The sequence below is a fragment of the Lagopus leucura genome, unplaced genomic scaffold (assembly GCF_019238085.1).
Source record: "Lagopus leucura isolate 7727_CA_CO unplaced genomic scaffold, USGS_WTPT01 136-14_obj-0_obj, whole genome shotgun sequence".
Lineage (NCBI taxonomy): Eukaryota > Metazoa > Chordata > Aves > Galliformes > Phasianidae > Lagopus > Lagopus leucura.
In genome coordinates, this window is record NW_024966806.1 from 18790 (window position 1) to 30385 (window position 11596).

Consider the following 11596-nt stretch of genomic DNA (forward strand, 5'->3'; position numbering starts at 1 on the left):
TGCTTCTTGATCCACTCGTAGGCTCTCCACTCCTCACCCCCATCACACGCGTAGTTCCCAAAGCCCCAGGAGCAGTCGATGAGGACTTGTTGGGACAGCGGGGTCAGCACGCCGGTCTGTGGGGGGACACGGTGTAGGGACATGGACAGGAACCCTCCGACCACCCCAAAGCGTTGGGTCCCCGCTCCCACCTTGAGGAAGAGGGCCCCCTCCATGGCGCCCGTGGTGGCGAAGCTCCAGCAGGACCCACAGACAGCCTGGTCCTTCACGGGGGTCACCGCGCCTGGGGACAGCAGGACAACCGATGGGGTGTGAAGGGAAACTGAGGCAGGAGTGAGGGCTCTCCATGCTCCCAGCCAGGCTGGGTCCCTCCTTACCGTACATCCTCCAGTCCAGGCTCTCAGGCAGGATGATTCCAGCGTAGTGCTCAGCAGGGAAGGGCAGCCCATGGTTGGGGTCCCCGCTCCGGCGCCGTCCCCGCATTGCAGCCATCTCCTGGGGCGTGCGGTCAGCCAGGTGGTTCAGCGCCAGCGAGTAGGAGAGCGCGGCACGGTTCTTGGAGTGCACAAACCTGGGGATCGGGGTGGCACCTCTCAGCCCACCGTGTCCCCAGAAGGGTGGGGGTCTCCCCCGTGGGTCCCCCTGTGCCCGTTTACCTCATGTTGTGCACGAAGATGCGCTGCCGGTGCTCCAGTTCCCGTGCTGAGCCGTAGTGCCGCCCGAAGCGCCGGCGGTAGTGGTGGAACACGGCGTGTGCCCACGGTCGGTGCCGCCCCACCAGATCCTCCATGGGATTTGCCAGCACTCGGTGCTCCGCCACGCTTCCCGGCAGCAGCCCACATTTCTTCGTCTCTGGGGTGCAATGATGGGAACGCCGTCAGCCCAAGTTCTCCCCGGCGCTGAGGTGGGGTCCCAGCCCCGCTCACCGTTCACTGGGACGTCAAAGATGGACGGAGGGAAGCTGTTGTCAAATTCTGTGTAGGAGATCTCATACTTGTCGTAGTGGGAGCCCAGCAGGCTGTTGTAGCCCCGCATCTCGTAGTGCACCGGGGCCACCCCACAGCTGGAGTTGGTCACCCACAGCGTGTAGACGTTCTTCTTCTGCTCCCAGCGGGTGATGTTCTGCCACACGGCGCAGTACCGGCCCTGGTAATACTCCTCCCGCAGGAACTGGAGGGATGAGGATGGGTGTTTGGGGTGCCAACCCTGTGTGGACCCCAAACTCATGACTCCCTGGGCACCCAACGTCTCTTTGGGTAGCCATCCTCGCTTTGGGCACCCATCATTGTTTTGGGCACCTGAAGTCACTTTGGGCACCCAACACTGCCTTGGGCACCCATGCCAGACTCCCGGGACAGATCCAGCAGCTGTGTCTCTCACGTTCCCCACACAGGATGCTGTTGGTACTGCCCCAGAGCCTGCGGACATCAGGAGCAGAGCCGCCATGCAACGACTTGCCCAGGCCATCCCAACACGCCGGCATTTGCATGGGCTGTGGCACGTCCCAGCATTTCTCAGGATTGGGAAAGGAGTCGGGCGTCCGGCCCCAGTGCGGGTGGGGAAATGACCCTCCCTGAGCCCGTGGGTGCAGGATGTGCCGCAGCCTGCCCAGCGCCCTGCAGGGATCGGTGCATTGCACAGCGCCCATCCCCAGGGACGCTCCAGGCAGCGGTCGGCTCCAGGCTCCGGCACCTCCCACCCCTCACCTTGAAGCCATCCAAGCTGGGGAAGACGCTCTGAGCTTTGACCACGTCCTCTTTGGATCCAGGCAGCTGGAAGCATTTCCGAACGTTCACCTCCTTCTCGGTGGTCTCAGGGGTGATCTTGTAGCGCATCCCATAGGGCTTCACCCCAGCCAGCTGGTATGTGATCACCTGCCCTGCGCCGGGCAGGGGAAACTGAGGCACGGCGACCCCACCTCAGCCTTCTGCACAGGGACAGGCGCAGCACGGCACAGATGGGTGCACCCAGAGCACTTACCCCCGTAATACTGGATCCGGCTCTTGTTCCCCGTCAGGTTGTACCAGGCTTCAAAGGGCTCCTCGATTTCAGCATAGGGCAGACTGATAACCCCTGCAGGACATCCAGCTCAGCCCCGGCACCCAGCATCCCTCCCCAAGCCCTGACTGCACCGCATGCACTACAGGACACAGAGGATGCAGTCCTGCAGCCAAAACCAGCTGCAGATCCCTGCAGTCCCCCCACCAATGCACGCAGTGAACCACCCCCATATTGGCTCAGCTCTGAGCAGCCTCCTCTCCCCCCACAGAGCAGGGTGCTGTGGGTCCTGGTGTGGGGCCGTTACCTCGCACGTGGTAGACGGAGCCAAAGTGTGGGTGCGGATGGGAGAGCGCATCGCCGTGCCCTGCAAGGCAGAGCGGTGGGGTGAGCGCAGTCTGTGGGGCTGCTGGAGCCATGCTTGGGGCTTAGGGCTTGTGCAACCCCACACCAACACGCCCCGCTGCCTTCCCCTTCACAACACCTTCTCCAGGATCTGCTAAGGCTCTGCTGCTGCTGCACCCAGACTCTGGGGCTCCCCACTGTGCCCTGGGCAGGCAGTGCTGCGGATGCTGGGAGCAGCAATGGAACCAGCAGCTCTGTGAGCTGATCCAAGCACCTGGGGAGCACGGTCCCTCTCAGAGGGGCACAGACCCTTCCACTCTCCCCTCTCCCCTCCCTTTGCTTCTGGCAGCAACCTGCCTGCCTCACTGCAAAACAGGGAACCAGCCGGAGTTACAGCAGCCTGCCTCAATGCAGCCCTATTTTCACACTTCCCCCTTACCAAAGCACTTCGCCACCCTGCAGCTCTTCTCCGTTAAGGGCTTCGAATTTAGGAAACCCCACAATGCATGCAGGAAACCCCTTTCTCCTCCCCCCCCCAGCAATGGGGAGATGCCAGACCCAGCTCCCACCCACGGGTGTCCCCAAAGGGCACCGACTCACCCTGCACAGAGCTGCCGAGTGCGGCAGCCACGAGCCAGCCCAGCACACCCATCATCACAGCTCCTCACTGGGATGAGCTCGGCTTTAAGCCCAAACCTGGGCCCTCCCCAGGGGAGGGAAAGAACTGAAATCATGTGGTGAATGGGACCGGCTGGCAGCGGGGTGCTGTGTGTTGGGAGAGCTGCAGGGTGCTGGCTGGGAATGGGTGGCACGGCCAAAACAAACTGGGGGACCAGAGAGCACTGGGACCCCTCTTAGGGGGTGGCTTGCAGGGGTGGGGGCTGCAGGGCAGAGGGAAATGCTGGCATCCTGGACCCCACAGTTTGGGAATTGGGCTGGAGGAGGGGAAACTGAGGCACCATTCTGCAGGTGGGGTGGGAGATGCTCTTCCAGCAGCGTGCAGAAGCCCCTCATCTCCCTGTGCACCTACCTGCCCCCGAGGGCTCTGAAGTCCCCACATGCTGCTGGGAACCCCCAGAGCTGCCCCGTCCCTCTGTGCTGGCTGCATTTATCCTGCACCAGAGCTCCTTCATGGGCACAGTGTTAAGGAGAGCACCTGGGGCTGCAGTGTGTGTCTGCAGCCTGGAAGCTCATGGTGCTGAAGGGGACCATTGTGAGCAGTCCCCATCCTGTGGTGTCTCGTCCCCACTGGGGGCTGAGCCCCTCAGGACAGCAGTGGTGCGGCCACATCCCCGTCCTGGTGGGGGCCCGTGACCCAGTGTGAGAACAGGAAGAGCTTTGGGGCTGGACTTGGTGTCACACAGGAAAGCAGCCACCCTGCAAAGGCCACCGTGAGCTGCACTGGAGGGGTGGGGGTGGAAAGGAGGGAGACAAGGGGGAGGAAGACTCTGGAGGTACAGCAAAGGGCCTCCATCCTCCAAAGCAGCCCAACTGGGATGCAGCAGCTCTGGGCTGAAGCTCCATCCCGTCCCCATGCACCATCACCCCTTGGAAGCACGGCCCCATGGCAGGAAACTGTGGCGGGGGTAAAAATACCAGCAGCCCCTCGTCCTGTCCCTGGGGTCAGAGCTGCACTCCAACCACAGAGGCTATTTATTTCTAGCTGGGGAGGTTATGCTTTTGGCAAGCGGCCTTCCTCCAGGTCAGCTGTGCGCCCCACCGCCACCCCACTGCTCCAGGGCTCGGATCTCCAAAACTCACAGTTGCCTCTGTAAGGAGGATCCCAAACTCAGAACCCTCATGGGGAGCCTGGACTGGGTGAGGGGTGAGAGCAGGGTGACGGGTCTGGGAGGGGTGCAGGGATCTGGATAGGATGTGGGGGTCTGGGCAGGGAGTGGGGCAGCGGGAAGGGCGCGGGGTCCCAGCAGGGTGTGGAGGCCTCAGCCGAGGTTTGTTGGATGTTGAGTTCCTCCCACCGGCACCTTCATCCCGCAGATAAGGATCCGGTGTCGGGTGCACCACCCGCAGGGGACTTTTTACCCCAGCCCGTGGCCCCGCTGTCCCCATGCTGTCCCAGAGGGTCGCAGCCCCCCCGATCCTACGCACGCCTCCTTTGGGATGGGAGCGGGAGGGCGACCTTCCTACCAGAACCCCTATAAGCATTAAACAGACCCCGAGTAGCACGGGACAGCCCGGTGCCACCACCCCACGTCCCCCCGGACCGGCGCTGCGCTGTTATAACGAAGCATCATCTCGGAGAAGGGGGGGGGGGGGGGGGGGGGGGGGGGGAGGGGAGGGGAGGGGAGAGGAGGGGAGGGGAAGCTCAGCGCGGCGGATAGAGCCGCTCAGAGGCACGGGGGGAACCGCACGCACCGCTCCGCCTCTCCCCGCACTGTGCCCCGCAGCGCTGTGCCCGGCCCCGGTGGAGGGGGGGGGGGGGGGGGGGGTGCAGCTCCGGGGGCTCCATGCGAAGAGGGCTGAAGGTAAGAAGGGAGCGTGGGGTGAGGGGAGGGCAGGTGGGGGGGCACGGCCGCCTCTTGTGTTATGGGAATGGGGGGGGTCTGTATCCTCTGGTTGTGTGTTTTAAGGGGAGGCTGTGAGCTGCCCCCCACCCAGCCGATGAGGGATGGGGGCTGTGTTGCCATTGGGGGTGTGTGTGTGTGTGTTCCAGGGGGGGTCAGTGCTCCCGCAGTCCTGCGGTGAGGATGGAGGTGTGTGTGTGGGGGGGAGCAGGAGACCCCCGACTTCTGCTGCCTGCGGGGAGGGGCGGTCAGTGCCAGCTCACCCATCCGCAGTGATCGGCCGCGGGGACAAACGTGCACAGGAGGGGGCATGGGGAGGCCCCCCCCCCATTTGGGGGGGCCCCCCCCCCCCGCCCCGAGCCCGGCGGGCGGAGCCCCCCCCCCCCATATACCGGGGGGGGGGCGGGGGGTGCCCCGCCCCCCCACCGGGGGGGGGCCCCCCCCCCCCCCTCCCCTGCGCCCCCCATCCCGCGGTGTGTCCCGGGCAGGAACTGGCCGCTTCCTGCCCGCACAATTCCCTCCCCGCCCTGCTCCTCCCGGGACATTGTATTCGCAGCTCTGGCAGGGCCTTCCCCCCTCCTCTGCAGCCCCCTCGGATCCGGGAATTGCTCTTCTTCCAGCGGAAATCCTGCCCTCATTGCCAGCGGTGGGGCTGGGAGGTGGGGGCACAGCTGTGAGACGGGCATCACTTCTGGGGAGGGGGGCGAGGGGCACCCCCAGCTATGGGGCAGAGCAGGTGGGTCTGCTCAGGGCCAAAGGCTTTGGGGTGATTCGTCTCATTGCCTTCTGCCCCGGGGTATCTGTGGGGGGGCGATGCAATGCCCCACTGCTACCTGGGGAGAGCACTGGGTGAATGGGGGTCAGCAGCCTCCACAGCCCTCACAAAGGCACGGGCAGGGGAAGGGACTTCTTGGGTGGAATGCATTGCATCCAACTGTGTCCCCATTGTGCCCCACCAAATTCCCACTGGACTGTCCCCATGTCCCCATTGAGGCACCACCACGTCCCTGTTGCCACCACCCTGCTGGGATGGCTGCTCTTGGGCGATGCTCTCGTGCTGTTGCATCCTGGCTGCATCCCACCCCACCATCTCTGCTGCTGTCCCCACATCCTCTCGTCCCCTCCCCTTCTTCACATCCACCTGCCCCTCTGTGCTGGTCCCACAGCTGGGATTGGGTCCGGGAGCTGTGAATCCGGCCCTGTGGGTGCTGTGTGCTGCAGGGTTGGTTCCTCTTCTCCAGGCTGGGCTGCATCACGGTGCCCAGCACCTCTGGGTTGTAGGGCCATGCAGGAGGACGTGAGAGTGTGGGGTATGGAGGTAGCGTGCAGCTTGGGGGGCTGCCGCTCAGCCCTGCTGGGATCCCTGCTCTATTTCCCAACCCAAAGCCTGGGCCCGTGCCGGCCAGGAGGTTCCTTTAGAGGCTGCAGCTCCTTCCCCTTCCTCCCCTCCTCCTCCTCATTGCTGCACTCGCTGGCCTCTTCCTCCTGCCCCGGTGGAGGTGCTTGTGGGGCTGATGTGGTTCCTCCTGCTGCTGCCCACACGTTCCCAGGAGCTGAGGCCACCACGCTGTGCACCTTTGGCTCCATTCCTTCTCCCAGTGCAGCCTGTGGTCATGGCTGAACCCTGCATGGTGTCCCCAAGGCCAATGGGGTGACATGCAGGGTGACCCCGCTGTGGGTCCCCCCTGTTCAGGATGTGCCACGATCCCACAATTCTGTGATCAAACCATGGGGCTGAGGCTGGCCCTGCACCCCATGTGCGCCCCCGCTGCTGGCGGCCGTGTGGCTGAGCAGCTTTGGGACGGCAGCCATCCAACCCCAGAAGCTCCCCGTGCCATCAGGCCCTGGAAATCGGAGCAGATGGATGGGAAGTGGTGACGATGCTGACCCGTGGTGCTGGGGGTGATGGAGGGCACGGCGCTGGCAGCACGATGGCACTGGGGCAGGTGGGGCTGCCAGGAAGGGCTCGGTGGCCATCTGCTGCAGGGCCAGGTGCCAACACGTGGCTGTGGGGCACAGGGATGAGAGCATCCCCTCCCCAAGGATGGGAGCAGGGAGCTGTTTGGGGGGCTGAGCTTTGGGGAGGGTGTGATGCTGCGGGGCAGCCCTGCGAGTGCGGGGATTTGGGGGGGTTGGTGCTTTCCTGCAAGTTTGTCTTTTGCCTCCGCTGACCCTGGAATCTGTCAGTTTGGTGCAGACGTGGAGTGAAATGGGAAGCTGCTGTGAAGGGGAGGGGGCTTCCCATGGTGGGGGTTTGTCAGTCGAAACGTTGACCCCGTGTCTGCAGGAGGAAGCCCCAAAGAGCAGCCAAGCACTTTGGGTTTGGCAACGCTGCCCCGTCAGCAGCAGCCCCCGTTTAGGTTTAGGAAGTGGATGAGGAGAGCCAGCTCTGCTTCTGCTTGGTGTTCTGAAACCCTTCTGCCAAGAGAGGGAAGGGAGAATCAGATACTGTGATGGGGGAACCCCGCTCTCCACCACCACCGCTCCAGGCTCTCCCACCCCTGCAGCAGGACCACAGCCCCCATCCCACCATGGCACTGCTGTGCTGCAGGCTGTGAGCCCCCAACCCCAACCCTGTGCACCCGGAGGAGGTGGTGCCAGTGCTGGGGACACAGCTGTCCCCACCAGGAGCCCTCCTCCTCCTCACAGATGCTGCGCGGCTCCGGATGGAGAAGCACGGCCACAACCACAGGGAGCCCTTCCTCCCGCAGCCACCCGACCCGTGGCAGCTCTGGGGACAAAGCTGGGGGCTCTGTGTCACCCTGCCCTGCTCCCTGCGGCCCCTCTGCTCGGACAGAGCTGGTCGGTTCGCTGGGGACACGACGGGATGTGGTTTCAGCGCACGCAGAAGTGCTTCAGCTCCTGCAGGGCTGTTGCAGAGACCTTGCAGCCTTTGCAGGAGGATTGCATCCTGTGCAGGGCTCCTGGAGATGCAGCAGAGCCCTTGTGGGGGTATTGCAGCCCACGTGAGGTTTTTTAGCCTGTGTCGGGTTCTGTTAACCCACGCAGAAGTGTTTTAGGCTGTGGAGGGTTGTTGCAGCTCATGGAGGGGCATGGAAGTCCGTGCAGAGTGTTGCAGCCCACGCGGTGTTGTTGCAGCCCATGCAGTGGTGCTGCACAGATATTGCAGCCAGCATGGGGGTATTTCAGCCATGCAGGGTTGGGTTAGGCTATGCAGGGGCATTGCAGCCCCATGTAGGGGTATTGCAGCCCCCACACAGGGCTCTGCCCCCCACCTGACGACTCTCCCAATGCCTGCAGGTGCCTCTCTTCCCCGAGCTGACATGGAGCAGCTGAAGTGACCCGAGGAGCTGTCACAGTGAGTGGAGACACCATAGGTGGCAGCACCAGTGGGTGCTGGGGGGACACAAAGCCCCCCACCAGGGCTGGGCAGGGGCTGGGGGTCTTGGGGGGTGGCACAGCGCTGTGTCCATCTGTCCCACAGGCCGTGCCAGGATGGGCTGTGTGCACTGCAAGGAGAAGATGTCCGGCAAGGGGCAGGGGGGGAGCAGCACGGTGACCCCCGCTCACCCGCCCTCCCAGTACGACCCCGACCCCACGCAGCTCAGCGGTGCCTTCACCCACATCCCTGACTTCAACAACTTCCACGCTGCAGCCGTGCCCTCCCCTGCACCCTTCTCAGGGCCGAGCTTCTACCCCTGCAACACGCTGCAGGCACACAGCAGCATCACGGGTCAGTGGGGCGCGTGTTGGCGATGGGGGTGGGCTGCACCCATGGGTGCCGGGTGGGGTGGGCTCAGCCGTGTCCCCTCTACCCCCCATTGTGTCCCATAGGTGGGGGTGTGACGCTCTTCATTGCCCTGTATGACTACGAGGCCAGGACGGAGGATGATCTGAGCTTCCAGAAAGGGGAGAAATTCCACATCATCAACAACACGTGAGCTCCCGACGCGTGTCACGAGCTGGCCGGTCTCAGCAGACCAGGGCTGGGGGGGGGGTTGTGGTGCTGTGTGTGGGGAAGGGATGTGCAGGGCAGGCAGGTCCGTCTGTCCATCCCTCCTCCTCACTGTCCGTCCCTCTGTCCCAGCGAGGGTGACTGGTGGGAGGCACGGTCGCTGAGCTCAGGTGCCACGGGTTACATCCCCAGCAACTACGTGGCCCCCGTGGACTCCATCCAGGCAGAGGAGTGAGTATTTGGGGCGGGGGGGTGGGCACCCCTGGCAGTGCTGCAGTGATGGCAACGTGGGGCTGCGGTGCTGGTAAGGGGACCAGAAGCACCCTTGGGTGACAGCAGCCCCTGGCAGGTGGTACTTTGGAAAGATCGGGCGCAAGGATGCGGAGCGGCAGCTCCTGTGCCATGGCAACTGCAGGGGCACCTTCCTCATCCGTGAGAGCGAGACAACAAAAGGTATGGGGACAGCAATGGGGCCGGGCCTGCGTCCCCCCTGTCCCCACTCCTGACTTCTGCCCTATGTAGGCGCCTACTCCCTCTCCATCCGGGACTGGGATGAGGCCAAGGGTGACCACGTGAAGCACTATAAGATCCGTAAGCTGGACAGTGGGGGTTACTACATCACCACCCGGGCACAGTTTGACACCATCCAGCAGCTGGTGCAGCACTACATAGGTATATGTAGGTGGGGAGGGGTGGGGGGGAAGAAGGGGTGATGGGACCCCCAGCTGGTTGGCTAACTGGGTGTAACTGGAGAAGGAGGGGGACCCCCAGGTGTGCGCAGTGCTCTGTTGGGAAGGAGCACCCAACCTCTCTGGAGCAGGTAAATGGCCCCCAGGTCTGGGTGGGTGTCGGTGGGGTTGGTAGGGATGCAGGGCTGGCCCTATGGGGGGAGCATCCCACGCACGTCACAGGGGTGAGTGCAGCTCTACGGGGGTGGGGGGCGATGGCACGGATCCCCCCCCTCCTTGCTGATGCCTGCCCCCTCGGTGCGCAGAGCGGGCGGCCGGGCTGTGCTGCCGCCTGGCCGTGCCGTGCCCCAAAGGGACCCCAAAGCTGGCCGACCTGTCGGTCAAAACCAAAGACGTGTGGGAGATCCCCCGCGAGTCCCTGCAGCTGCTGCAGAAGCTGGGCAACGGGCAGTTCGGGGAAGTGTGGATGGGTAGGGCCCGCGTTCCCCCCCTCGCTGTGCATGCTGCCTTCATCCCATGCCATCCCCTGCCTCCCTTCCCCCCCCCCGCCCCCCTCCCTGCGCCCCTGCAGAGTGCAACGATGGGTTGTGCCATCAGCTAACCCGAGCGTGCCCCGCTATGAAGCCTCAGACCCTGGGATTAGCTAAGGACGCCTGGGAGATAGAGCGGGAGTCCATCAGCCTGGACAAGAAGCTCGGCATGGGATGTTTTGGAGACGTGTGGATGGGTAAGGGGGGGCTGGGGGCAGGCAGAGCCCGGTGCCACGGCAGGTGCCCATCATAGGGGAGACCCCGGCATCACTGCGGTGTGGATGGATGGGAATGGGGTAAGGCTGCTGTTAGCTGAGCCCGTGGGTGCCCTGTGTGGAAGTGAGGAAGACTCCTTGCCCTGGGTTGGGTATGATGATATCACGGACCCTTCTTGCCCTGCCCTGATGCCCTCAAGTCGTCCCTCCACCCATCCATGCGCCCATGCACCCATCCATCCCTCCACCCATCCATGCACCCATGCACCCATCCATCCCTCCACCCATCCATGCACCCATGCACCCATCCATCCCTCCATCCATCCATCCATGCACCCATGCACTGCTGCACCCTTGCACCCCTCCCTCCTGGCCCCATCAGGGCCGGCTGTCCCCAAGGCTCCAGGTGACCCCGTGTCCCCAACTCAGGGACGTGGAACGGCACCACCAAGGTGGCAGTGAAGACACTGAAGCCAGGCACCATGTCCCCCGAGGCCTTCCTGGAGGAAGCTCAGATCATGAAGAGGCTGCGGCACGACAAGCTGGTGCAGCTCTACGCCGTGGTGTCAGAGGAACCCATCTACATCGTCACCGAGTTCATGAGCCAAGGTGAGGGACGACAGCACCCGCAGAGCTGCTCTCCCATGGGCATCACCCAGCATGGCTGAGGTGTGCAGGGACCTGGTCCAAGGGCTGCGTCCCTATGGGGGTGGGCATCCCCAGGGGGGGCACAGCACTCCCAGCGCCACCCTCTGCCCACAGGCAGCTTGCTGGACTTCCTAAAGGACGGGGACGGTCGCTACTTGAAGCTGCCCCAGCTGGTGGACATGGCTGCACAGGTATTGGTTTGGGGTGAGCCATAGGGGCTGCACCCAGTGCAGGGGGGGGGGTCCTCACGGCTTCCCCACCCGCAGATCGCCGCGGGCATGGCTTACATTGAGCGGATGAACTACATCCACCGGGACCTGCGTGCTGCCAACATCCTGGTGGGCGACAACCTGGTGTGCAAGATTGCCGACTTCGGCCTCGCCCGCCTCATCGAGGACAACGAGTACACGGCACGGCAGGGTGAGCCCACAGCTGGGCTGCTGCGGTGGGGGTGGCTGTCCTGCCCCCAGTGTGCTGCGTCCTGGTCACAGCCGGTGCTGGGAGCCTTGGGTGATGGGACCCATGGATGATGGGTAGTCCAAGTGGTGGGTACCCGAAGCTATGGGTACCCAAGTGATGGGTAGTCAGGTTTATAGGTACACCAAGCGACTGGGATCCTGGTTTACAGATATCCTGGGTTATGGATATCCCAAGTGTTGGGTTGTCCAAGCATCGGGTTGTCCAAATGTTGGGTTGTCCAAATGTTGGGTTGTCCAAGTGTTGGGTTGTCCAA

General features: G+C 63.9%; 2 protein-coding genes across 3 annotated transcripts in view; one reads left to right on the forward strand and one right to left on the reverse strand.

Annotated features, from left to right (window-relative positions):
• LOC122192808 (digestive cysteine proteinase 1-like) overlaps positions 1-2998 on the reverse strand; it is a 3681-nt gene extending 683 nt beyond the window's left edge. Inside the window, 9 exon segments of the mRNA XM_042893472.1 lie at positions 1-116; positions 192-283; positions 378-571; positions 657-852; positions 927-1170; positions 1707-1879; positions 1981-2073; positions 2306-2365; positions 2944-2998. The exon segment at positions 1-116 is cut by the window's left edge and continues 15 nt beyond it. Of these exon segments, the coding sequence (XP_042749406.1) occupies positions 1-116; positions 192-283; positions 378-571; positions 657-852; positions 927-1170; positions 1707-1879; positions 1981-2073; positions 2306-2365; positions 2944-2998 (1223 nt within the window).
• A 1727-nt stretch (positions 2999-4725) lies between these two features.
• Positions 4726-11408, forward strand: LOC122192809 (proto-oncogene tyrosine-protein kinase Yrk). Of its 2 annotated transcripts, XM_042893475.1 has the most exons (11): positions 4726-4826; positions 8127-8184; positions 8311-8559; positions 8661-8763; positions 8914-9012; positions 9131-9234; positions 9304-9453; positions 9776-9940; positions 10645-10824; positions 10978-11054; positions 11130-11408. In XM_042893475.1, exons 3-11 carry the CDS (start codon positions 8322-8324, stop codon positions 11391-11393), a joined length of 1380 nt encoding a protein of 459 aa, XP_042749409.1. In that variant the 5' UTR covers positions 4726-4826; positions 8127-8184; positions 8311-8321; the 3' UTR covers positions 11394-11408. The 2 variants fall into 2 exon arrangements, with proteins under 2 accessions (XP_042749409.1, XP_042749407.1); XM_042893473.1 differs by lacking the exon at positions 4726-4826 and having other exon boundaries at positions 8077-8184.
• Positions 11409-11596: the final 188 nt, after the last annotated feature.